Source organism: Callorhinus ursinus, unplaced genomic scaffold (assembly GCF_003265705.2).
Source record: "Callorhinus ursinus isolate GAN/ISIS: 27379988/994484 unplaced genomic scaffold, GSC_fseal_2.0 scaffold32, whole genome shotgun sequence".
In the NCBI taxonomy this organism is placed as follows: domain Eukaryota; kingdom Metazoa; phylum Chordata; class Mammalia; order Carnivora; family Otariidae; genus Callorhinus; species Callorhinus ursinus.
Genome location: NW_027397094.1, coordinates 6,739,414 through 6,763,792, shown reverse-complemented (window position 1 = coordinate 6,763,792; position 24,379 = coordinate 6,739,414). Strand labels below are relative to the sequence as shown.

At 40.8% G+C, this 24,379-nt stretch overlaps 1 protein-coding gene across 3 annotated transcripts in view; it reads right to left on the bottom strand.

The window, feature by feature from the left end:
* Positions 1–21,377, bottom strand: part of MINPP1 (multiple inositol-polyphosphate phosphatase 1) — a 46,891-nt gene extending 25,514 nt beyond the window's left edge. For 2 of the 3 annotated variants that reach the window (XM_025850921.2, XM_073878953.1), the window contains exons 1-4: positions 20,671–21,377; positions 17,938–18,135; positions 12,658–12,755; positions 2,522–2,655 (exon numbers count right to left, since the gene is read on the bottom strand). In XM_025850921.2, coding sequence (XP_025706706.2) covers positions 2,522–2,655; positions 12,658–12,755; positions 17,938–18,135; positions 20,671–21,331 — 1,091 coding nt within the window. In that variant the 5' untranslated portion in view covers positions 21,332–21,377. The remainder of the gene's footprint in view (positions 1–2,521; positions 2,656–12,657; positions 12,756–17,937; positions 18,136–20,670) is intronic. The other variant, XM_025850926.2, reaches the window with a different exon arrangement.
* Positions 21,378–24,379: the final 3,002 nt, after the last annotated feature.

Genomic DNA, 24,379 nt, shown 5'->3' with positions numbered 1-24,379 from the left:
TCACCCAGGAAACTACATGGCTTCAGGAGCCCTATGGCAAGAACCTGGGGCAGAGACGAATACATACTTTTTCTATTATTTCACAGCCAGTTTAGGGGATACACTGGTGGTATTTCACTGTGGTTTTAATATCTAATGATGATGAGCATCTTTTCATGTGCTTATTTGCCATCCACTTAACTGTTAAAATCTCACGCCCCTTTTTAAAAACTGGGTTGTCTCCTCACTGAGATGTAACATCTCTATACGTTCTGGATTCAAATCCTGAATCATATATGTATATTTTGCAAATACTTTCTCTACGTCTACAATTTATCTTCTCATTTTCCAAAGAGTGTTTTGAGAAGCACAAAAATTTTTAATTTTGATGAAGTCCATTTTACCAATTTTTTGATGGATCGAGCTTTTGAAGTGTTTTATTATGAAATCTTGGCTTAATCCAAGATCGTGAAGATTTACTCTCATGTTTTCTTCTACGAGTTTCACAGTTTTATATTTAGGTCATTGATCCCACATTTTCTTCTGAAAGACTTCCAATTTTACACTTAAATATATCACCCATTTTTGTGTAAACTATGACGTTAAGGGTCTAAGTATCACTTTTTAACATATGGCTGTCCAGTTGTTCCAGCACCATCTTCTGGAGACTATCCTTTTTTCCAATACATTCCTTTGGCATCTTTGTCGAAAACTGATCATATATGAGGCTATTACTGACTTGATTCTATTCCATTGATCTATTTGTCTATGGCTACAGTTTTATAGTAAGTTTTGAAGTGAGATAATTATGTTTTTGGTGCTGTTCTTTTTCAAAATTGTTTTAGCTCTTCAAGGTTCTTTGCATTTCTGTGTAAATGTTAGAATAAGCCTCTCAATTTCTACAGAGACCTACTGAGTCCGTGATCGGGATTGCATTCAGTCTACAGATGACCAATCCGTCTTCCAAGCCATAAAGATAGCGTATCTCTCCATTTATTTGGGTCATCTTTAATTTCTCTCCGTAATGTTTCATAGTTTTCAGTGTACAAAAATACTCATTTTGAAACACCAATGGTAACTTCTTAAATGTTAAATCTAGTATCAAACCGCAGTAGCAAATCCTGCAAAAATTATTTAAGAGTCTTTCTGACACAATTTTAAGTTTGCCATTCCTCACATTTAACAACAGGAGAACAATGAACAGACAGCAAAAATCTGTTACCTTATGAAGTTGACAGGTTATAAACCACTCATAAAACTAAGTAGGAAAGAAGTTAATGCCTTTATCAAAGATGGAACCTGCTTTGACTATTCTGCCCCACAAAAAGTGTCCAGTAGCAGAAACTATTCAATCTAGTTTTTTTCCCTAACTCCCATCAAACCCAAGAAAATTCCATAAACTAGAGTCATACACACACACACTCTCTCTCTCTACATGTACGTATAAAACTTAATACTGCAAACACAAATACACAATCTTCAGTCTTTCCGTCTTCATTTTTATAGCATTTTTGCCTCTAATTATGAATGTATAAGCTTTCATTGAAGCCATTTGTCAAATAAAATGGGGTTAGGTTCTATCACAGGTTTAAATTATGAAAAGTTTTTTTTTTAAACCTTGAAAAGTATGAATTTTTTTTTTAAATATTTTATTTATTTATTTATTTGAGAGAGAGAAACACAGCGAGACAGGGAACATAAGCAGGGGGAGAGGGAGAAGCTGGCTTCCCGCAGAGCGGGGAGCCCGATGCGGGACTCGATCCCAGGACCCTGGGATCATGACCTGAGCCGAAGGCAGATGCTTACAGACTGAGCCACCCAGGCGCCCCGAAAAGTATGAATGTTAACAAAGGCTTTTCCATGAGAAACTCTCATTCAAAATAAAAACATTTTGCAATTCCTACCAGAAGCCATGTACAATTACACTATTTATAGAAGCAAAAACAGAAACTACCCAAATGTCCACTGACAAGAAAAGATGCTATAAACTGTGGCACTTCTTTACCGAATATCATACATTACCGAATATTACACTATAGTAAAAATGTTTATTTTTTGATTTTATAGTATATGTAACATCATGATGAAAATTATAAATGTAAAATGCTGAAGGGAAAAAAAAGCAAGTCCCAGAAGACAATGAGCATATGACTCTGAGCAAAACTAAACATATTGTTTGCACACATACATTTATAATAAAGACTATTTTTAAAGAGGCAAAGCAATGAGATCCACCAACGTGCGAGCAGCAGTCACAGGGGTTAAGGAGTAGAGAGGGCAGAAGGCAGCGGGACAAGCGAACCACTGCACATGCCAGTCATTAGTAATGCTCAAGTTCTTGGGCTGAACGAAGGCTTTAAACGTCTTATAACTCACATCATGTCATCTAATTTTTTCGTAAGCCTAAATATTATACTAAAATATTTTTTTTAAAACACAAGCAAAACCGATTTTTAAAAATTCACCCATCACAGAACATTTTCCAGAAGCTTAATTGGGCACTCAAGAGAATACACATCAGAAAAATTTTTTTAAGTTTTACCTTTGTTTCTGTTCAATTGCTTTGTCCAAGTGCTGGAAGATATCCTGAAACAGGGTGCAGCTGGATCGACTATTAATAGTATATCCATACCCTCTTTTCCAATACTGTTTCAGATCATTTAAATATTCTAATACCTAAAAATAAAAATTTCAAAAATCATTACTATTACATGTTTTAATGTTAACAAATTCCCTGATTTAATAATGATTCTCAGAAAAGGTTACATTGTTTAATTACCATTCTACACAAAGTATAATAGAACCTTAGCATTCACTGAGTTTATACTTGCCATTTCAAGCTTTTACGAGTTGCCCCAAAAGACCATGACACACAGATATTTACGATGAAACACAAATCTGAATTGTGGGAATGCAGGAGCTGGCATGCAAGAGCAAGTCAGTAGTACTCATAGCCAATAATCGAGCATCCATGAGAGCTCAGGACAGAGGGCTAAAGACATGTGCTCACGTCCCCTTTCTGCTAAAATTATATTCAAGTGATAGTAGAAACATATACAGAAAAAAAGATACAAAAAGAAGAATATTCATTATAGCACAGAAAGACGCTAACAACGGATCAGGAACTTCTAAGAATTTTACGAAGCTAGAAACCAGATAGAAAACAAGTTACTTTGGTTCATGTATCAGTTTTGCAAAAATAGTAATAAAAGTAGACCAAGGATACAGAAAAGGAATGTATATTGGAATACATGTTCTAAAGGGCATACTGGCAAAATCCATAAAAGCATACATTTCTATGGCCCATTTAATTCCATTTCTTATGAAGTCATAGTCACAGATGCACACAAGACGGAATGTCTAAGAATGTCTTACAGCAGCACTGCTTACAGAGCAGGAAGAAGAGATTCCTGGAAATACCGAAATTTCATTAATAGGTAGATGGCTGACTAAACTATGGTATACACATACTACGGAATACTGGGCAGTTATTTAAAATTTCTATATTGTAGATCTACATGTACTGATGTGGAAAGATCTCTCAAAGACATACTGAATGAGAAGGGAAGGTTAAGAATAATAAACACAGTATAATACCCTTTATGTATTTATTGTATACCTACAAACACACATTATACTGTTTTTTAAGAATGATACAGACTATAAACAGCACAGAAAAGGGTTAACGGTTAAAAGGTACACATTGAACTGACAGCAGGGACTGATCTGTGTGGAGAAGTCTTGAATTGGAATTGGTGATTAAGGAAGACTTTCTTTGAATGTTAAACTTTGTACTCATGTATCACTTGATCAGATAAACACCAAAACTAGGGGGCTGAAACATGCAATGGAAAGAGGTACAAGTGGGGTGCCTGGCTGGCTCAGTTGGTAGAGCATGTGACTCTTGATCTTGGGGGTGAGAGTTCAAGCCCCACGCTGGGTGTAGAGCTTACATAAAAATAAAAATAAAAATGGGTACAAGAGAAGACTGCAGTAATTATGAGTTTTCTTCCCCAAAAAAGCCCCTAGAGAAACTAAGTGCAAGCCATAAGTTTAAGAGCAAGGGTAAGCCATTGCCATAAACCAAAAACAAAACTAAACATACATTAAAAAGGCAACTAAATCAAGAAGTTAGCAAAAGGAGTAAACATTTTTTAAATGAAAGAATTAAAGTTCTGCCAAATCCATTCAAGAAATAAAACAAAAACAGTAACAGAAATGAAAAAGGAGACATGCCTGAAGACTTTTTAAAAATCATATTTGCACGCTATTGAAACTTCATCTCTAAAGGATTTGAAAATGTAAATGAAATAAGCAGTTTTTCTAGGAAAATATAAATTACCTGAATTGACACAGAAAAATCTGACTATACAAAATAACTAGAGACAAAGGTCTACCTGAAAGAGACCAAGCATATTTGGTTTTAAGTAGGAGTTCTACCAAACTTCAAGAGTTAGTTCCTAATAATTTATTCCAGGGTACAGGAAAGGATGGAAAGTGATGTGGGAAACAAAGGCAGAAGAAAAATTATTAAATTTCCTTACTATCTATAGCCCACCAACAAGTCCTTGAAGCAGGCAGAGTGACCTTCCTCTAGGGACTCAACCGCCTCGATGTTAATACCTGGCTAAGGGCAAAAGGCAAGCTTAGCCTGAGCCCCCCCCCCCCTCCTCCGGGATCCTGTAAGTCTACTCTAACATATAAAAATTCTTTTGGAAACTTCCTTTATCTCTAAACCCCCAAGATACATGTTGGCGATCACCCCCTAAGCATATGACCCACCGATATACATCTGAAGGGTCTCAGGACTAAGGTTTTATTAGACGGTAAAAAATGACCTTTTCCCAACAATAGCTAGCCCCTCAAGGTCCTGGAAACCTTGCTTCCAAAATTCCTTAGAGACTTACGCTCTCCCTGACCCCCTCCCAACTTGAAAGTATATAATGGGCCGCTCCTCAGGACCCCGGTGCAGCTCTTTCTACCCCGGGGCCTGTCCCTGGGCTTTAATACAACCACTTTTTCACACCAAAGACCGTTGGCTTTGAACCTTAACGCTCTTGCCTACATCAGAAAGCTTCTTAACTCATTTCAGGAGAATAATGGAAGCCCATCCCCAAAAGTGAAGGAAGCAAGCCCAGACGAAGAAGGGAGGAAAACTCCAGCCCACTGCACTACAATTCCTGTGCTCTCGACGGTGGCTCCTACTCACTGGTGCACACAGAAATCCCCCCTTGCATTCTAACCCCCCACCCAGGAAGAGGAATAGGGCCAGGCTAGTAGTACCACTCACAGACGAGAGCCACGGCCATACACCAACCTCCCTATAAACATGACGTAATGAATGTGAAATAAAACATTACCAAAAAAAATTCAGCAGTCTACTGAAAGAATGTACCATCTGCCATGATGGAGTAACTGATACCAGGCACGCCCTCCGGACACAAGTAGAAAACAGGACAAAATATGTAAAATAAATGTTTTCAGTCATTGAGTGATGAGCACTGAACCGTGATCACCGAGAGGAGAGAAACAAAACAAACCCTACAATGGCCCAGGTTTCTGCCTGGAGGCATTTTGAAACTGTGGCAAGCGGAGGGGGGGGGGGGGGGAGGGGGGGAAGGGATGTCGGGCCAAATCCCGCAGTCCTGCTGAGGAGAGCAGTCCGAACGCAGAGTGTTAAGGGGCCCGAATTAGCAGGGGAGAGTATCAGAAAGAAGGAAGCTACACAGAAAAACCACTCCAGAAATCTGGGGGTCCTCTGGATTCTGCTGTTCAATGCTGTGGGAGTTATAAGCTGAATTCCAGAGCTATCACAAGGCTGGGAGATACTCAAGTTCCAAGCAGCCTAAGTAGGAGAATTTCAGGGGACACCCAGACGCCCAATACAGAGCAGAAGGGTCGCACTTTAACAGTAAAGGCGTATTTACAAATAAAGGTTTGTTCCTGAGTTTAGCAGGTCAAATGTAGAGTATGAAACTCAGAAATAAACCTCAAAAGGATCAAGCTGACCCACAAGTAACCTAACTGCAAAATAAAACAATTTAAAACTCTGTAAAGGCGACAAAATTTAGGCATTCAACAACATAATACTCTACAATGTCCAGTAGTTAACAAAAAAAAAATTGCTAGAAATACATGAAGAAAAAAGAAATGTGAGCTCTAACTAGGAGAAAAAGCAGTCTGTAAGGGAATTTATCTTAAGAAAGAAGGAATGCAAGAAGGATTCAATCCTAGAAAATGTACTAATGTAATTTACTATGTTAGAAGATTAAAGAAGATAAAAACCACAATCATCTTCCTGGATGACAAAAATTCAGCACACATTCCTGATTTTTAAAACAGTAAACAAATAGAAGGTTTCAGTAAGCAAGAAATAAATTTCCTTAATTGGTAATGATAACTGATGTGGGAAAGAAAGGCAGAAGGAAATAGTTAAAATAAAATGTCCTTATAACCTGCAGCCCATTGACAAATACTTGAGGCAGGCAGGGTATAACATTCCTCCGGGAAGCTCCCAACGGTATTCATGTTAATGCCTTGCTAGAGGGAACAAAAAACTCGGTTTGACAAGAGCAGGGCCTCCAGTATCCTGTGAGTCTTAACATATGAAAATCCTTCTGAAACTTCCCTGATCTTTACTTCCCAACCCCAAAGTACAGAATCAGTTGCTCCTCACAATCCTGGGGCAGCAGCTCTTTCTGCCCTGGGTCCTGTCCGCAAGCTTTAATAGAACCACCTTTTTGCACCAAAGATGTCCCAAGAATTTTCTTGGCCATCGGTTCCAGACCTCACACACCAACACACCAACCAACACACCGACATTCAAAAACTACATCAATACCTACAGCTGAGACTACGCCAAACATCACCTTTTATGACAAAGCATTACAAGTGTTCTTCATTAGAAAATAAAAACAAAACTTCAGGTTTTAATATAATGGAATCAGGCTAGATCATCTCTGTCCTCTCAAAATCACCCTAAAAAAAATGAATGAAAAAGAGAAATGTAAATGCCTTCGTCAAAGAGATTAGGAGACCTTTATCCCCCTGACCATAACCATAAACAAGGGAGGGCTGCCAAGCGCAGTGGGAATCAAACAAAACATCTCACAAAACCTCAAAGCACAGGGAACACTTGATGGAGCACAAGCAACAACTCTTAGCTTGAAACCTTGAGGCCAACAGAATGAAGCCTGCGGGGAGCCTCCCGGAACAGTCCCTAATACCACTACCAGGAGAGAGACTGGTATTCAATGATGGCAGGAAGCATCTACAAAGGATCCAGAGGAGAGCAACTCTAAACCGGAAGGAACACTGCTCATTTCTGAATAGCCACTCATCCCCACTGGCCAGCTAGGGAGGAACAAAAGCTGAACTTGCTGCAAAGATGAGTAATAACTAAAAATTTAGGGGACCAGCACAGCATCTATACAAACACGCAAAAGAAAAACAGAACTGCTATAACCCTAAAACAGCCAGCCAGATGAAAACTCCTGAGTAACAAATGAACCATACTACCATGAATTCCAAAGACTTAAGAAAATAAAAGTCAAAAGCAGGAAAAAAAAAAAAAAAAGGTTATGAAAAGAAGACAGAAACATAAGCTGGGGCAACATCACAAATAGTTTGACATTACTATCTAGTAAATTCGAACTTCTACATAATTATAGAACCAGAATTGTGATCCAGCAATTCTACCACAGACCTAGACCTTCAGACGTATGTCTGTATATACCCCACAGACCTACATGATAATGTTCTTAATAGCCCCAAACCGAAAACAGCCCAAATGTCTACCAACAAGAAAATGGATTGGGGGGAAAAAAAAACCCGTGATAATTCATATAATGGAATACCATATAGCAATGAAAATAAGTGAACTATATAGCAGCATCATAGGTAAATATTAAGAACAATGTTGAACAGGGGCGTCTGGGTGTCTCAGTTGGTTAAGGGCCTGCCTTCCGCTCAGGTCATGATCTCAGGGTCCTGGGATCCAGCCCACACTGGGCTCCCTGCTCAGCGGGGAGTCTGCTACTCCCTCTTCCCCTCCCCCACAGCTTGTGCTCTCTCTCTGCTCTCAAATGAGTAAATAAAATCTTAGAATAAAAACAATGTTGAATAAAAACTAGATACAAAAAGAAAGAGGTGGGCGATTTAAGGTAAACCATTACTTGTAAAAAAAAAAAAAACAGTAAACACTAAATTAGTATAATGAAGAAAACCATGAAAAAACAAATAAATACACAAGTAATAATAGTATGGAAATAATCTCAGATACAGAGGGGAAATATATTTTGTTTAAAAAACTGCAAGAGAAGGGCGCAAGGGTGGCTCAGTCGGTTAAGTGTCCAACTCTTGATTTTGGCTCAGGTCACGATCTCAGGGTCCTGGGATCGAGCCCTGAGATTCTCCTCTCCCTCTCCCCCCAGCTCGTGCACGTGCTTTCTCCAAAATTAATAAATAAACCTTAAAAACACTGTGAGATAAATTTGCCAAACTCTACAAATAAATCTGAAAACCTGGAGGATTTTTTTTTTGAGAGAGAGAGAGAGAGAGAGAGAGCAAGTGCACATGCAACTTGGGGGGGAAGGGAGGGGAGAGAAAATCTTAAGCAGGCTCCACACCAGTTCAGAGTCCCACGGCAGTGCTTGATCTCACAACCCTGAGATCATGACCTGAGCCAAAATCAAGTGTCAGACTTCCCACTGAGCCATCCAGGAGCCCCAAACCGGAATGATTTTTATGAGAAAATATTAAAATACCCAAACCGACTCCAGAAGAGACAGAAAATCAAGGTACCCTCATTACAGTATAAGATATACACAAAGTTGCAAAAAGCCATGCCACATAAAAGTACCTAGCTCATGTGTCATTTCTTTTACAAAGAATGACTGCCATTACAGCAACTTTCTCCTTTATGTACCCCTGTGCCTTATGTATACCTCTATTATAGCCATCCCATTGCCTTACAATGGTTTGTGTCTTTCACTCCTTAAAGAGGGACAATGCCTGTTATGTTAGAATCTTCCATTCCAACCATGTGCCTAGCACAGAGCAGGCACCCGAACAAGACCTGCTTAATGAAGGCACACATGGTCCAGCATTTGACAAGGTTCTGGATATCTAATGATCTCTGTAATTCTCAGAATTTCATAAATGTCTGTTCACTTTTAATTTTTAAAAATATTTTAACAAACAATTTCAAACATGTGAAAAACAGTGAACAGTAATATAATGAACCCCAGTGTACCCATCATCCCACTTCAATAAAATCAACATTTGCCCAATCCTGTTCTATTTATCTCCCACTAGCACCACTGGATTAGTCTTTCTTTCTTTTTTTTTTTAAGATTCTATTTATTTATCTGAGGGGCCCATGTGTGGCTCAGCTGGCTGAGCATTAAGGAAGATGCTGAGCCACTCAGGCGCCCCACCACTGGGTTATTCTGAAGCAAATCTCAGACATCACTTTATTTCATCTGTAAATACTTCAGTATATAAACCTATTTCACAGTGAAAAGTTCTAAGCAGAGATAAATTATTTTCTATCAAATCACTGAAAAAGAAAATAATCATAGGAAACATAAATCAAAAGAGAACTGTGTATTTTTAAATGAAACTTACTTGCTTTTTAATATATAAAAAGGAAGGTTTTAATCAATTAATTTAATAAACATGTATTTCAAATTTTCAGATCACAGTCAGTTAAATAAAGAAGTTCTTTATTTACAAAGGTAAAAAAGTACCTCCGCAATGGAGAAGTCTGCCAGGCATCACTTTAATCAAATGATCAAACATGTCATCATCAATAATGTGACAAAAAGACATGCACTGAGGACACATCACTTACACAGTATTCTTGTCAAAAATGCTTAAACCTTAATCTAATCAAAAGTTCAAAATCAGACACAAAGGCATTCTGCCAAAAAAAAAAAAAGGCTTAGGTGCCTGTAAAAATGCCAATGCATGAAAGACAAAAGGCTGGAGTACTTCTCTAGATTAAAGGAAACTGAAAAGTCATGACAAGTAAACGCAATGAGTGATCCTTCATTAGACCCTGTATTTAAAGAAAAAAAAAAAGCTCTAAATACAGAACCTTATTAAGACAAATGTGAAAACTTCAATATTGGCTATATACTAGCTAATATTGCACTATTACATATATGTGTCAAAAAATTATATTTTGTCTATGTAGCAGAATGTTCTTTTTTTTTAGATACATACCCAAGTATTTAAGGGTGAAGTGCTTTTGATGTCTGCAAAGAAAAAAGATTATATATACGTGGTAGACAGAATAAATGCCCCCAAAGATGCCTACCTCCTAATCCCTAGAACCTATGACTCTGCTCTCTTACGTGATAAAAGGGAATTTGCAGGTGTGATTAAGGATCTTAAAATGAGAAAATTATTCTGGGCTACCTACATGTGCCAAGGTAATCACAAAAATCCTTGTAAGTAGTTAGGAAGGACAGTCAAGAGTAGGGCATATAACCATAGAAGCAGAGGTCAGAGTGATTTAAAAAAAAAAAAAAAGTGATTCTAGAGACTGGAAAAGGCAAGGAACAGACTTTCCTCTTGAGCTCCACAAAGAACACACTATTCGCATCTTGCTTTTAGCGTGGTAAGATTCATTGTGAATATCTGACTTCCAGAACTGTAAGATAATAAATTGTTACTGTTTTAGACCACCAAATCTGTGGTAATTCATTATGGCAGCAATGAGAAACTCCTTGAAAATGAATGTGAAAAACAAATGTGGCAAAGAAACGTTAACAACTGGTGAATATAGGTGAAGAATGTGTTTATTGTATCATTCTTTCAATTTCTGTCAGTTTGAAATTTTTCAAAGTAAGTTGCAGGAAAAAAAAAAAAGGAGAGAAACTCTTCATAAGCAATAATAAAGAGACAAAAGGATAATCCCCAAAAAGGGCAGGGGAGAGAAAAAGTCAAGTAGTATAGAATCTTAGAATTATAGGGGGTGTACCTGAGTAACCCAATAGTTCCATCTTCTAACAGATGTGGGAATCAAGGTACAGGAAGCCCAAGTGCAACTTGAACCCAGATCATGACTTCCAGGGTTTTCGGAGTATGTCAAACTACCTCCCAGAAGAGACAGATGCACAAAAAGCAAGAGTAAAATGTTTCAAAGGAGAAGGATTCAAATAAGGAACAGGGAGGGAAAGCAGCAGGTGTCCCAAGGACGAAGAGGTGGAGGCTGGCTAGGATGTGAGGTGCGCATCCTCAGCACGGGGAAAGCAGCTTGCATTTAAACCAGAAGCCGCCGGTACTTGTAAGACACCACAGGGACTGAGGTGCACGCGACAGGAGCAGTGCAGAGAGCAGGGCCCGGTGAGCACATGCCAAGCATCCCACCAAGGGCAGTAACCTGGGCAAATGAAATTGTTCTTCTGCTAAGAGGTGACTTTCCCTTAGCCGACGCCCAACAACCATTTACACAGTACTCAAAGTTACTTCTGTTTATCAACTTTTTTCCCTGGAGCAATCTGGGCAGGCAGAACAAGGAGGGAAGTATTTTGACCCATGTAAATGGTGACTGTAAGTTTCAGTTTATACCTATACTGGCATAATTATTAATTTTATGGTCAGGAAGATTCTAAGAGATGAGTTTTGGGCAGTGAGAGGACAGGAGCAGAGGGGGAAGAGACGGCACCCATTACCGCTGGTGCTCAGCGTCTGAGAGCAGTCATCCACTGAGGGTCCTCTCCTCTGCTTCCAACTCAGGGGCTAAGCCCCATTCCCACATGAGCCCAGAAACACATAGAACTACCTTTAATCTGACTGTGGTCACTCTGGTCTTTGAGTAACAAATGTTACTTGTTTATCCTCAAATGTACATTAGCTCTTGGCTTAAAAGTCTGCTGGTATCTGGTAAACAGTACGCTTCTTTTCAAAATTTGATGTTAAGTTTTGAATCATTGATTTTCACACGGCATACTGAACGTTTTATACGTGTGCAAGAGATGACTGAAGTTTCAAAAGTCCACATTCCTGAATGATCCATAGAAACACCAGAATTCTATCCAATGCTGCTATCCTCAATGCTCACAAAAACAACTAACACTCTCCCACCCTACCTCTCTGGCTCCCAACATCCCAGAAATGACCAGAATCTGCCTCCCTTAAAGTCAGCTGAGCCCTGTCTGGCCTTCTTTCTAGAGTCTAAAAGAAGCAATCTGAATGAAGAGGAAAGAGAGGAAATATGAAGCAGGCAGACAGATACTGTGGAGAACTTACTGCCATCACCGGGTAGAACACTGAGCTCAATTTACCCTGAAGAAAACTATTAAAAAAGAAAAGTTAGGTATTTGAAAAACCATTCCTCCTCTCTGAGATCTGGCTTCCTTTAAAAGGAATTTGTATTTTAATAGCTCTACAATCCTTTCCAGCAACAAAAATCTTATGATGGGTAAAACGGGAATTTAATTTAATCAAATCACCATGGAAGAATGTTTTCTAAAGTTTTCTGAACCCAAACTATATGTAGACCCCATCTGAACAATTCATCCCCTCTGCAAGGAAAATTGTAAGTTAGTCAAAGACAGTTCATGTTCCCTGCCTGCTTGTTTTTTGAAAAGCCGCTTCAAGTAACAACAACAACAACAACAAAAATAATGCAAAAAAAAAAGGCAAAGAAACCGCAAAAGTAATACTTACCTTTGCGTCATCTATGTCAAAAACATCACACCAAGGAGATTTAACACCTTTAATTGCCAGGTCAAATGAACAGGTAAAAAAAGCTACCTGAATTAAATCTGGGGGGGAAAAAGAAAAGTAAAATTCGTGAGTCACTGTTCTCCATCATCTTCCAAAGGCTAAACAGCTACAGAATGCCACATGCAGTATGGTCCAAGGATCTGGGTGGGTTCAGCACAGAGAAAAGGTGATTCGGCTTTTTCCTATCAGAGAATTAAGACCCACTCTGTACAATCCAAACAGGTGGGCCTGGAGCTGTCAGGAAGAAACCATGAGGAGGTAGAAATTTCAGTCCAATGAAATGAAGACATTTAACTGGTAACTAAAAGTTACAATTTTTTCTGGTTTTAAAAGTAATGTGCTTGTTAAGAGCATGTTTGCCTACCAAATCCAACAGAGTCTAACCCAAGAACTCACTAAATGTAACTTGATTTTGTTCATTTTAGAGGGCTGGAGGAGGGAAGCTAAAGTTCTAAAAGCTTTTAGTCCCCATCTGAAAATGAGGAATAACAAAGTACATTTACTGAACAGTTCTCTTAAGGACACGACACTTCATGTTCTAACTATTGGGCAGGATTACAGAGAGAAGGGTACAAAACGGAGCGAAGACTGCAGAAGGTGGAGGGCGGCAGAGTAAACCGGGGGTCAGGAGGGAGGGGAACCAAGGGTCAAGAAGGAGAGAAACAAAGAGGGAAAAATCACAGACTGCAGAGACAGAGCGTGCTTACAGCATCCGTTTGTTCAGACTGAGTTGCTCAGGCAGGCAGCAGATTTCAGATTAAGTTACCTGGGATTTTTACATTGCAAATGAGCTGATTGTATTACCTTTACATACCCCTGGGTTTTGAAGAGAAGGGTAGGGCACCAAGTCCCTGGCTAGGAGAGCTGGCTGTGCTATTCGGTCACAGGCATGTGGCTGCTACTCAATGCTACAGAGAAAAAGGAAGCCACTGCAGGGCTTTTTACCTTCAGTGTCTTTCCTCATTCCCAAGGAACCAGGCTGGAGTTTAAAGAACTTCCCTAAGGCCGTATATAGTATAAAAAGAATATTTAATTGAGAACACACATAAAAGCCATTTAAAAACTTTGCCTGAGGGGCACCTGGGTGGCTCAGATGGTTAAGCGTCTGCCTTCAGCTCAGGTCATGATCCCAGGGTCCTGGGATCGAGCCCCACATCGGGCTCAGCCCCGCATCAGGCTCCCTGCTCCACAGGAAGCCTGCTTCTCCCTCTCCCACTCCCCCTGCTTGTGTTCCCTCTCGCCGTGTATCTCTCTGGAAAAAAATAAAATTTTTAAAAAAAAAAAAAATAAAATAAAATAATAAAAACTTTGCTTGGATAAATGAAAGGGTTGATAATCCTAATACCTAACATAATATAGTGACTTCTAAGTACCATGGATGTTTGATGAAAAGAACCTGGCTCATTCACACTCAAAGTTCTAGTTCTGAAACAATGAAAGTCAATCCTAGTGGTCTATTCTTTAACTGGAAGGCAGCTGACAGATAAGTTTCACCAAGAAACACTCCAGAGGACGACAGGCTTTGAGACCCAACTGTGCCACTAACCATCCGGAGCAGGGGGCTCCAGCCTCTCGGGTCTCAATCTTCCCGCCCGCAAAACAGGTGGAACTCTCATGAGGCGTTACAGCCCTGACCCGGCTGTTACAACCATGCTGACTTCTTGGCCAGTCTTTTGGAACCTCAAAAATATTTCAGATAGATCAGAGATTTAAACATTAAAAAACTGGGCGCCTGGGTGGCTCAGTCGTTAAGTGTCTGCCTTCGGCTCAGGTCATGGTCCCGGGGTCCTGGGATCGAGCCCCGCATCGGGCTCCCTGCTCCGCGGGAAGCCTGCTTCTCCCGCTCCCACTCCCCCTGCTTGTGTTCCCTCTCCCACTGTCTCTGTCAAATAAATAAATAAAATCTTAAAAAAAAAAATGAACATTAAAAAAACAAGATAAAGGAAGACACTAGAAAATAGAATAATCTTGGAGAGAGAGAGGATTCCTAGGCAAAAGACAACACTGAAATGCCAGGATGAATACAGACGCGGCTATATGAAAGACATAATGGGTACCAGAGACATCTAAACCTAAAAAGTGAGCAACTAATCAAGAGAAAATGTCAGCAATATACAATAAGCAAAGGATTTATCCTTTGTCAAGCAAAGTTAAAGGATATGTAATTAATATATCTATAACACATAAAGAGCAAGAAAAACAAAAATAATCTGACAGAAATGGACAAGATAAGGAAGAGGCAAACCCCAGAAGGAATGCAAGTAGCTAGCAGACACAGGAAGACATGCTCATCTTCACAAGTGATTCAAGAAATGCAAATTAAAGCTGGATACTATTTTTCATTAATCAAATTGGCAAAAAATCAAAATGACTAATAATAGCCACTGCTGGATAAGACAGGGAAAAATGAGCATTCTCATATATTGTTGATATAAATTTCTACACTTTCAGAGAACAATTTGGAAGTATATGTCAAGGTGTAAAATATTCATTGTCCTTAACCCAACAGTTCCACCGACAGTTATTCACCTTATAAATTCTCAAGGGCAAAAACCAGATTATAAAAATGTTCACCGCAGCATCATTTGAAAGGGTGAAAAACTAAGAAAAACCTCAATAGGAAAATGATCTCCTACAAAAAAAATTTGCAGTGTATTAGCTCCAGTCCCCTCCACCAGTAAAATCTGATGGGTTAAGTAAGTTTTTAACTATCACTGACCTAGAACCTGAATCAGATATCCTATGAAATCACATGGAATTCAATAAAATGAGACAGATTTACATGAGACAGATATACTGCTAAGTAAAAATGAGTTACAGTAATACATACATCTTCATCCCTCTATGTTAAAAACAAAAGGATTTAAATAGCTACAGTAGTTTTGAGCTTTTACTCTGCCAGGCATTGTACTAATGCTCTGCATGAATTAATTTCATATAATCCTTGCAATAATCCTAAAAGAAAGGTACAATTCCTATACCCATTTTATAGAGAAAGACTATGGCCTAGAACTATTAATTAACTTGTAAAGACCACAGAGGTAATCAACAGTATAACAGAGTCAAGATTCAAATACAAACAGTCCAATTCCAGAACCCATGATTTTCACCACCATACTTATATTGCCCCCCAAAAGAAGTTGCTCTCAGTTACCCCATCAGTAAAACACAAATAATCCGAGACTAAAAATCGTTTTTTAAAAAATCTTCAACAGGGGCACCTGGGTGGCTCAGTCGTTAAGCGTCTGCCTTCGGCTCAGGTCATGATCCTGGGGTCCTGGGATCAAGCCCCGCAACCGGCTCCCTGCTCCGTGGGAAGCCTGCTTCTCCCTCTCCCACTCCCCCTGCTTGTGTTCCCACTCTCATTGTGTCTCTCTGTCAAATAAATAAATAAAATCTTAAAAAAAAAAAATCTTCAACAATCTAACCCCCCACTAACCAAGTAATAGCTAGATACTGGTATAGTTATATAAAGGAATTTGGTACATAAAGTTTAAAATGTAGGACTAAAATCACACACATTAAATAAAAAATAAAAAGTTGAGGAGCCCCTGGGTGGCTCAGTGGGCTAAGTGTCTGTTCACGGTCATGAGCCTGGGATCTAGTCCCGTGCGTCAGGCTCCCTGCTCTGCTTCTCCCTCTGCCCTTCCCCCTGCTTGCACACGTGCGTATTATCAAATTTCAGACTGAGATCATAAAAGTTTTAAAACCTGCAAAACAATATCCCATTTATGTATAGAAACAAATATAAAAACTGACATAGGATGATTTAAATGTTCAATTCATGACAATGACTACAGCTGGGAAGAAAAGGAGAAATAAAATCCTGGAGAGGCACCGAGGGACAATTCATTTAAAGCAACTAATTGCAGCATGTTAAAATTTGATAAAACTGAGTTGTGGGTATATGGACATTCATTCTTTATATCAGCCTTTATTATTATCTACAGGCTTAAATTACTTCCCCTAAAATAATTTTTTTTAAAGATTTTATTTTTAAGTAATCTCCACACCCAATGTGGACTCACGGCCTTGAGATCAAGAGTCACCTGCTCTATCAACTGAACTAGCCAGGCGTCCCTAAAATAAATAATTTTTAAAGCCCTGTAGATGGCCACAATGTTTAGCCACTTTGGGGAAAGAGAAAAAATTCAATTTTAAATTCTAGTCCAGGCATCTTCACTTTTTTGATGGCTTATAAAGCATTCAAGCTCTGTGATTCTAGTCTATTATTTTCCCAACATCTCCTACTTCTAGCTTTTTGGAAATTTATTCACAATATAAGAAACCCACAATCTTTGTATGTATGTCAACATTTGCTGTATGAATTATGAATTCTTAGAAATCAGAGAAAAATCCCATTATTTTTTCTACGTTTCCTGTTGGTAGGTGAGCATGTGCCCTGCCTTCCCACCTGCTTTCCCAGCAGTTATTAATAGTGCCCCTTTCACCACCTGGTGTACCAGGCTGCATGACAAAGTGCAACAGGCAGCCTGTCCACCGCAATACCTTTTGACAGACACAAGTGCTCATTCTTTTTAGCATCTCTAGGCTTAAAAGCCTCAAAGAAAATACCCAAACTACTTTGCTTTTTTCACTTTCTAATACCCCTCCTCAAAACATTAACACATACACACTTCTGAATGGCTTCAAAAGCTAAGGAATTTTATATAATTTTCTACTTTTATCATTTTATGAGAAAATAATTAAAAAATATAATTTATATAAATAATGCTTAGAGTTGAAGCTTTATATACCACTGCTCTCAAAAAAAAAAAAAAGATTCCAGGATATAGCAAGAATCCTGTACATTAATTTACATAAAGCTCAAAGAAGTATATGAATCTCAAAACATTAAGCATGAGGGCGCCTGGGCGGCTCAGACGGTTAAGCGTCTGCCTTCGGGTCGGGATCCTGGGGTCCTGGGATCGAGCCCCACATCAGGCTCCATGCTCAGCAGGGAGCCTGCTTCTCCTTCTCCCTCTGCCTGCCGCTCCCCGTTTGTACTCTCTAATAAAAAAATTTTAAAGATCTTTAAAAAAAAAACAGTAAGCATGAGATATACAATTTTCTTGACCTAGAACGTATTATTTTCTTAATGTAAAATCAATTGTGGGCCTTTAAAAGGAATTACTTTATGCTTCCATATCTTCTCATTTTCAGAGTTGATAATCATTTAAATTATTTCAGAGTTCGAATGAAAGATAATGGGCACATTACCCGCATTTAAATTGCTGACTGGCACTTGCAAAGTAGCTGCAACCTTTTTTAAAATGTTCTGCATTTCTGGTCCAGTTTTGAAGGCTTCTACATGGTAAAGAGCCGTAGCATTCTTTTCCACTTCAGTTAAAAACTTCTCACAATGATCAAAGAACCTCATTAGTTTATCATTAATTCTTGGAGGTCCACACTCCATGTCTGAAACAGAAAAAAAAATTGTTTATACATATTTATATACACACCACCAACATGAATGATAATCTCAGATTACTGAAAATTTTGTTTCAAGTGTGAAAAAGAACACTAAAAACCTGCTTATTTATTGGCATGTCTGAAATAAGCACAAACTAATCAAGAAAGACAGGGCAAAACTACTCCCCATTTGTAATGACGGTAACTCATGAGAGTATATGCTAGAAAAGACTAAAGAAACACAGAATCAGAGATGAGATGTTATGGCATTACTACACAGTGAAAAAAAAAGGTGGCTGAAATAAGTGTTTTCTGAAAGAAAACAAAAATAATTAGACATGAAAATCCTAAGAAGTGCAGAAATGTGTTAAGTACCGTTTCTGTCGGGCACAGAAAACTTGAGAAAGCAAACTGAAAACTAGCAAAGTTCCTAACTACAATGTTGAGAGACTGATTCAGCAGATCAAATCTGTTTTTCTCCTCTAAGCCAAAGCCGACATAGTGTATTTTATTTTCTCTATTAACTTTCCCAACGCTATGTTACTTTACAAAAGACTGCTTTGGACAAAAACTACTGACAACAGCACAAAACATCAACATTTCAGGTCTTCTGTATTTCATGGTGCTTGGTGCTTCTGCTTTTGGTTTATTTTATAACTAAAGCTCCCAGATGCTTTCCATTTAGAATCACTAAGTTCCATTATTTTCCCAATTTGGCAGCAAATATGTATTATAAAAGCATCTGCAATCATGCCTCAACTACTGGGGTGCCTTTTAAGTTTTTTCAGTCATTCAAAACACATCGATTTCAATCATTTCCCCAATAATTTACCACAAAAAGCACACCAAAAATACTACTGCTGTATACAAAATGAGAAAATCAAATCGGTCATAGTGTTTTGCTTTGGATGTGGGTGTGAAAAAACGTATTTATATGTATGTGTGCGTGTCCGTTTCAGGACCTCCTGAAATGTGTAATTGTGCCCAATGTCACTGCCAACTGGATTATAGTAAAACAGCTTGACTCGGAAAATAGGTGACCTTTGTCCTCTCACTGTGGCCTCAAAATACAATTTCCCAAGTGGATCCGGATTCTTTGTCCTTGCTATTAACTCATTACCGCTACTCTGTAAACAGAAACAAAGGTATTGTCCTTTTGCTGCTAATACAAAATCTGATTCAGTGGAGTCCCTTGAAAGCCCAGGTGTACACAACAAGCATTTACAATTATATATACATATATATAGAAAAAGAGAGAGAGATAATGAAATAGCTAGGCAAAGAGTTCAATCTCTAAGACCTCATCCCAGGAGGGCCAGTAGCCCCTTTTTGGTATACACTATAAACACTGGGCCATAGCGAAGTATATTCTGCTTTGCATGTTCACTTAATTTAACAGATTTGTGGGGAATTTTCACTTAATCACTAAAAAGCACAATTCAACAAGTGAGTAAACAAGTCAGCCAAGAGAACCACCCACATAGCAGTAACATGACACACAATCAACAGAACCACCTCTTGGAGATGGCTGAACTGTGTTAAGAGAGGATGCTACTGGAAAAATGACAAACCAGTCTACTTCTAATTTATTTTTCACTTGGGTTTAAAGCTAAACAATGTCTCACCTCATCTCTGATCTGAAAACTGGCCAAGAAAATATTAACACTTGCTCATCTCTCGGACACAAACATGTTATATTATTTCCACCCTTACTCCGAAGTTACAGAGTGAACGGACACTGTAGAGTCTAAGGGTTGAGAGACCAAGCTCTAAATCAGATTTCCTGGGTCCATACCTAGCCATACGAAATTAGGCAGATTAGTTAGTGTTCCTGTCGCTCAATTTCCTCATCTGTTAGGTAGGGGGAAAATACTACCAACCTCAGAGGGCTTTTGTAAGGATTTAGTGAAATAAATGTCAGGCATGCCTGGCACAAAACCATATAGCAGGCGTTAGGTGTCTGTTATTCTTAGAATCTGTGACTATTAAACATTTTCTGAGGGGGGGGACATGGATTCCAGGCCTGACTCTGGTCCTCAGACTAACCAAGGACAATCAACAAGGCACATCCTTGGGCTCAGCTTCTTCACCTGTGGAGTACAAGGGCCCCACTAGATGATCTCTCCAGTTCTGCAAAAGTAATGGAATAAATTAGGCAAGTACTGAGTGTGACCGGGACCCACAGCGACAGGGAGGGTAAGTCTACAGTATACACAACATCACAACAGAGAAAAAAGCACAGCAGTAAAGAAAGTTTGAGTCGCTTCCTGAAACAGGATGTGGGCCCAGAACCCATACGTCATTTAAAAAAAGTAAAAGTAGGTCTCCTCTCCTGTCGGGTCCCCCAACGCCCGCTACCGCGTCCAGCCCCTGGAAGGGGTCCACTGCATCCCTGACGGACCGACAGATGAATGTGCATGCGGACAAGGGAGACAGGCCGCCCAGCCCCGAACACGCGCCGCGGGATGGCCACCCGGGGGACGGAGGAGTGAGAGGGGACCGAGCCAGGGGACCCCGCCCACGGCGGCCCCGGGCCGGCACCTGCGACGTCGGGCGGCGGCAGGCCCGGGTGGTAGTACTGCCACAGCCCCTGCAGGAAGGCGGCGCCGCTGTCCACGCAGCGGTGTTTGGAGCTGGTGACCAGCTGCAGGCGGCCGTAGTTCTCGACGCTGAAGAGAGCCGGGAAGAGGGAGGCCAGGCGCAGCGCCAGCTGTCGCATGTCCTGCCGCCCCTTCTCCACCAGCTGCCCGTCCATCCAGTCCGCGTATCCCAGCGGCCAGTCGGCCAGCGCGGCGCCCAAGTCGCGGCCGCCTGCGGGGCCAGCGCGCCCGTCGCCGGGCCGGCGGGCCTGCAGCAGGCCGTGCAGCTGCCGCAGTTTGCGGATCTGCTTGGCCGTAGGGTAGCGGGTGCCGTGGCGGATGAGGGCGACCAGCTGCACCGGGGTGCAGGTGTCCTCCAGCAGCTCAGGGTCCCTCCGCGGCGCCTCGGGGTCCGGCAGCAGCCCGGGGTTGGCATCCTCGTAGCGGGTCTTGGTGCCGAAGTAGGGGCTGAGCGCCGAGACCGCGCGGTCTTCCGGCTCCAGGAGGGAGCAGCGCGAGAGCGACGAGAGCAGCGCCACAGCCAGGGCCGCGACCGGTGCCACGGAGACCTTGACGAGGCGCTCGGGGCCGCCGAGCATGATGCGGCGCGGGCCGCGGAGCATGGTGCGGCGCAGCCCGCGGAGGGCGTCGTCCAGCCGGGGTCGCGACTTCCGTCTCCGGCGGGCAGGGGGCGGGCCCGGACGGCGCTTCCGGCCTGGCTCTGGGCCCCCAGGATTCGCTGCGCGGCGCGGCGTGGCGCGGCGCGGCACCGGACGGGCCCTCGGGAGGGGAGCTCCTGGAGACCCCCGCCTCCGGCTCGGGGGGCGCCGGCACGAAACGCCGGGGAGCTTCGGAGACCTGTGGCAGGGCTGGAGCTGGGGCGAGCTTCCTTGGGGCAGGCGTCTCCGGGGCTGACTCAACCACTGCTCTGCTCTTTCGAATGCTCTGGGGCGGGAAAGAGCCCGCGTCTCGGAGACCGGCCACACAGGACACCTTACAGTGGCTGACTCGTGCGCCCCCGCCCCGTTCACCTGCGGTGTTGAAAACGTGCTCTCTGAACCACCAGAGCGCCTGAGGCTGTTCAGAGAGTAGATCCCTGGGCCCTGCCCCAGCTTGCCTCCCGAAGTCCAAACGTGTTCTCTGGTTGGAGTTTGGAAAATAGCGTGCAGCCAGGCGCACCAGAACCGGAGAGAGGCTCTGTTCTCCAGGAAATCCAATTCCCGAGCCTTTGGTGGTGTCTGGACCTGGGCTAGCGGAGCTGACTGAGCCCAGCGACACGGCATTTTAGAAGGATTGTGCGTGTTGGCATCAGAGGCTTTCAGCACAACCATGACCACTTGTGATGAATCATAGCCCGTGATTGGCTGCATTATTAAGTATGAGCTAATCTACTATATGGAGCAAACATGCTCTCTATTTACCGCCACTCCAAGCTGAAACTCTGCTCCGGTGTAATTACATACTCGTCAGCAGCTACGTGTTGTCATAGGTTAGCGCTCAGAATCTTTGTCTGATCCAAGGAAAAAAATCATAAATCTGAACAATACCTTGGTTTCTCCACTTGACCACCAATTTGTACACTAGTTGGGAAAAGACTAAAGATTAAAGAAGTCATCTGTTTTTGTAATGGAGCTTTTCCTTCAGAGACACTACTAAATTGCTCTTGGTAAGCCCATCTCTATCTTAACTACCTTTCACCTTGTTGAGATGTCTCTGGTTCAGAGAGGTGTACCTCTAAATGTTAACCACTGAACAAAATGGTGTAAAATCAAGAATAGATTCCAACTTGGACGCTGCAAATTTTAAGACATTCTGTAGCAGGAAGCCATCTTTCCATTGACAGATGTTCTTTTTTCGAGATGCCACTTTGTAGAATATCCACGGTTCGGTGATATTTTCACACAACTTTGCTCAAATTAATATTTGGTGAACATCTACCTTTTCTTTATGGACTTTCCTAACCCTTACATTTTACAGGCTGAAATGCCTGATATTTCGAAGTGCATTCAGCAAGCATTTGTGCCAGTTGCACGTCATTATATTTTGCTTAATATATGTGCCTAATAATGATCACCTCTCATGCCTGATCTTTTGTATACTCAGGAGGTACTAAGTCTTCCCAAAGGCACCATCCTTCCTAATGAAGTAACCTTTAGAGACCCTGTCTACCTACATACATAATCAATGACGCACATTCCTATACACTAAATTTGCCCTTAGCTTGATTTTTTCCCTTCCTCTCATTCCTCATCTGTTAATGTTATGCTGTTTTGTATATTTATTAAACCAGCTCCAGTCATTTTGTTGTTATGGCCAAGATGACAAATGATAAAGTTAAGCAATGCCTTCATGTTTTTCACTAGGAAAAATCCAGAGGTAGTATAAAGAGGATATAAAGAGTATATAAGCCTTGGATCCAGATGCCAAGCTCTGCCATTGCCAGGCCAGTCATTAACTGAGTGACCTTAGGAAGTAACTCAAGTTCTCTGTGCCTTAGTTTCCTTATTTGAAAACTAGGACTATTAGAACCTACATTGTGAAATTATTGTGAGAATCACAGACGACATTTAAAATTCACATAATAGGCTGCTAGGAGTGGTACTTTTATCAATAATGTTTCAGTAATATTATATGTTATTCCTGTGCTAAGATGCATAGCTCTCTAGCAACTACACTTTATAAACTTCCACTGAACATTAAAATTACTTCCACAAGCAAGACATGCATCAAAGATCATTTCTTAACTTTCCTAATAATAAAAATCCACTCATCTTCCTTAAAATGGGTTTCTCATTCTTAAAGCAGTGAGTAGCTTTGAGAAGTTTTAAATAGGCAATAGGCCCTGCTCATCTTTTCATGTCAGGCCAGTCTTAATTCTCTGGCCAGTCTGTAAGTTGGCTGCCCTTTTAGGTAGTTGCCCACCTTGTCCAGTCAGCTAGTACCCAGGAGTTTGCATGGTATAAAACATGGTTGTGTCTTGGTAAAGACCATGGATGGATCGCTTTTCCTCATGTGAGGTTGTGAGCATGATAGCAAATGTATGTGACAAATCTGAGACAACATGAGAGGTAGAATGGAAAATTAGTGGTTCAGATTCCTTGAAGAGATGAGAGCATGGAACCAAGAGCACAGAGAATTTGATTTGGGCCAACAAGAGGAGACCTTATTTTTCTGAGAGAAGATTGGAAGGATGGATGCACATGTAGATACATTTGTTGGTCTAGCAGAAGGGAATTCGTGGATTTCCAGCCTGATGGCCTCAGGTTCCTCAGTGACATAGACAAGATTGTCTGAAGAGATGGGAGAATAGGATTTAGGTCTTTGGAATGTAGAAATGGATTGGATTTAGAACTGAGAGAAATAGGAAAGGATTTGCAACTGAGAGGAATGGGGAACAAGTAAAAAGTTGGTTGGCCAGCTCTGAGGATCCAATAGAGAATGAAAGACTTGAATTGCTAGTGGTTGTGTGATTTTATCCAGAAGTGAACATTATCTGTTGTGTCCTTTAGAGTGGAAAAGAAAAAAGTTGAGTTCTATTCTACATTATTCTAATTTGTCTTAAGTAGAACTTTTCTAATCCACTATATTAAAGAATACAGTATTTTTGCTGATTATTTATTCATAGGACTTCTAAAATAGTTGTTCCATTCTTAAGATTGCATGGTGTCAAA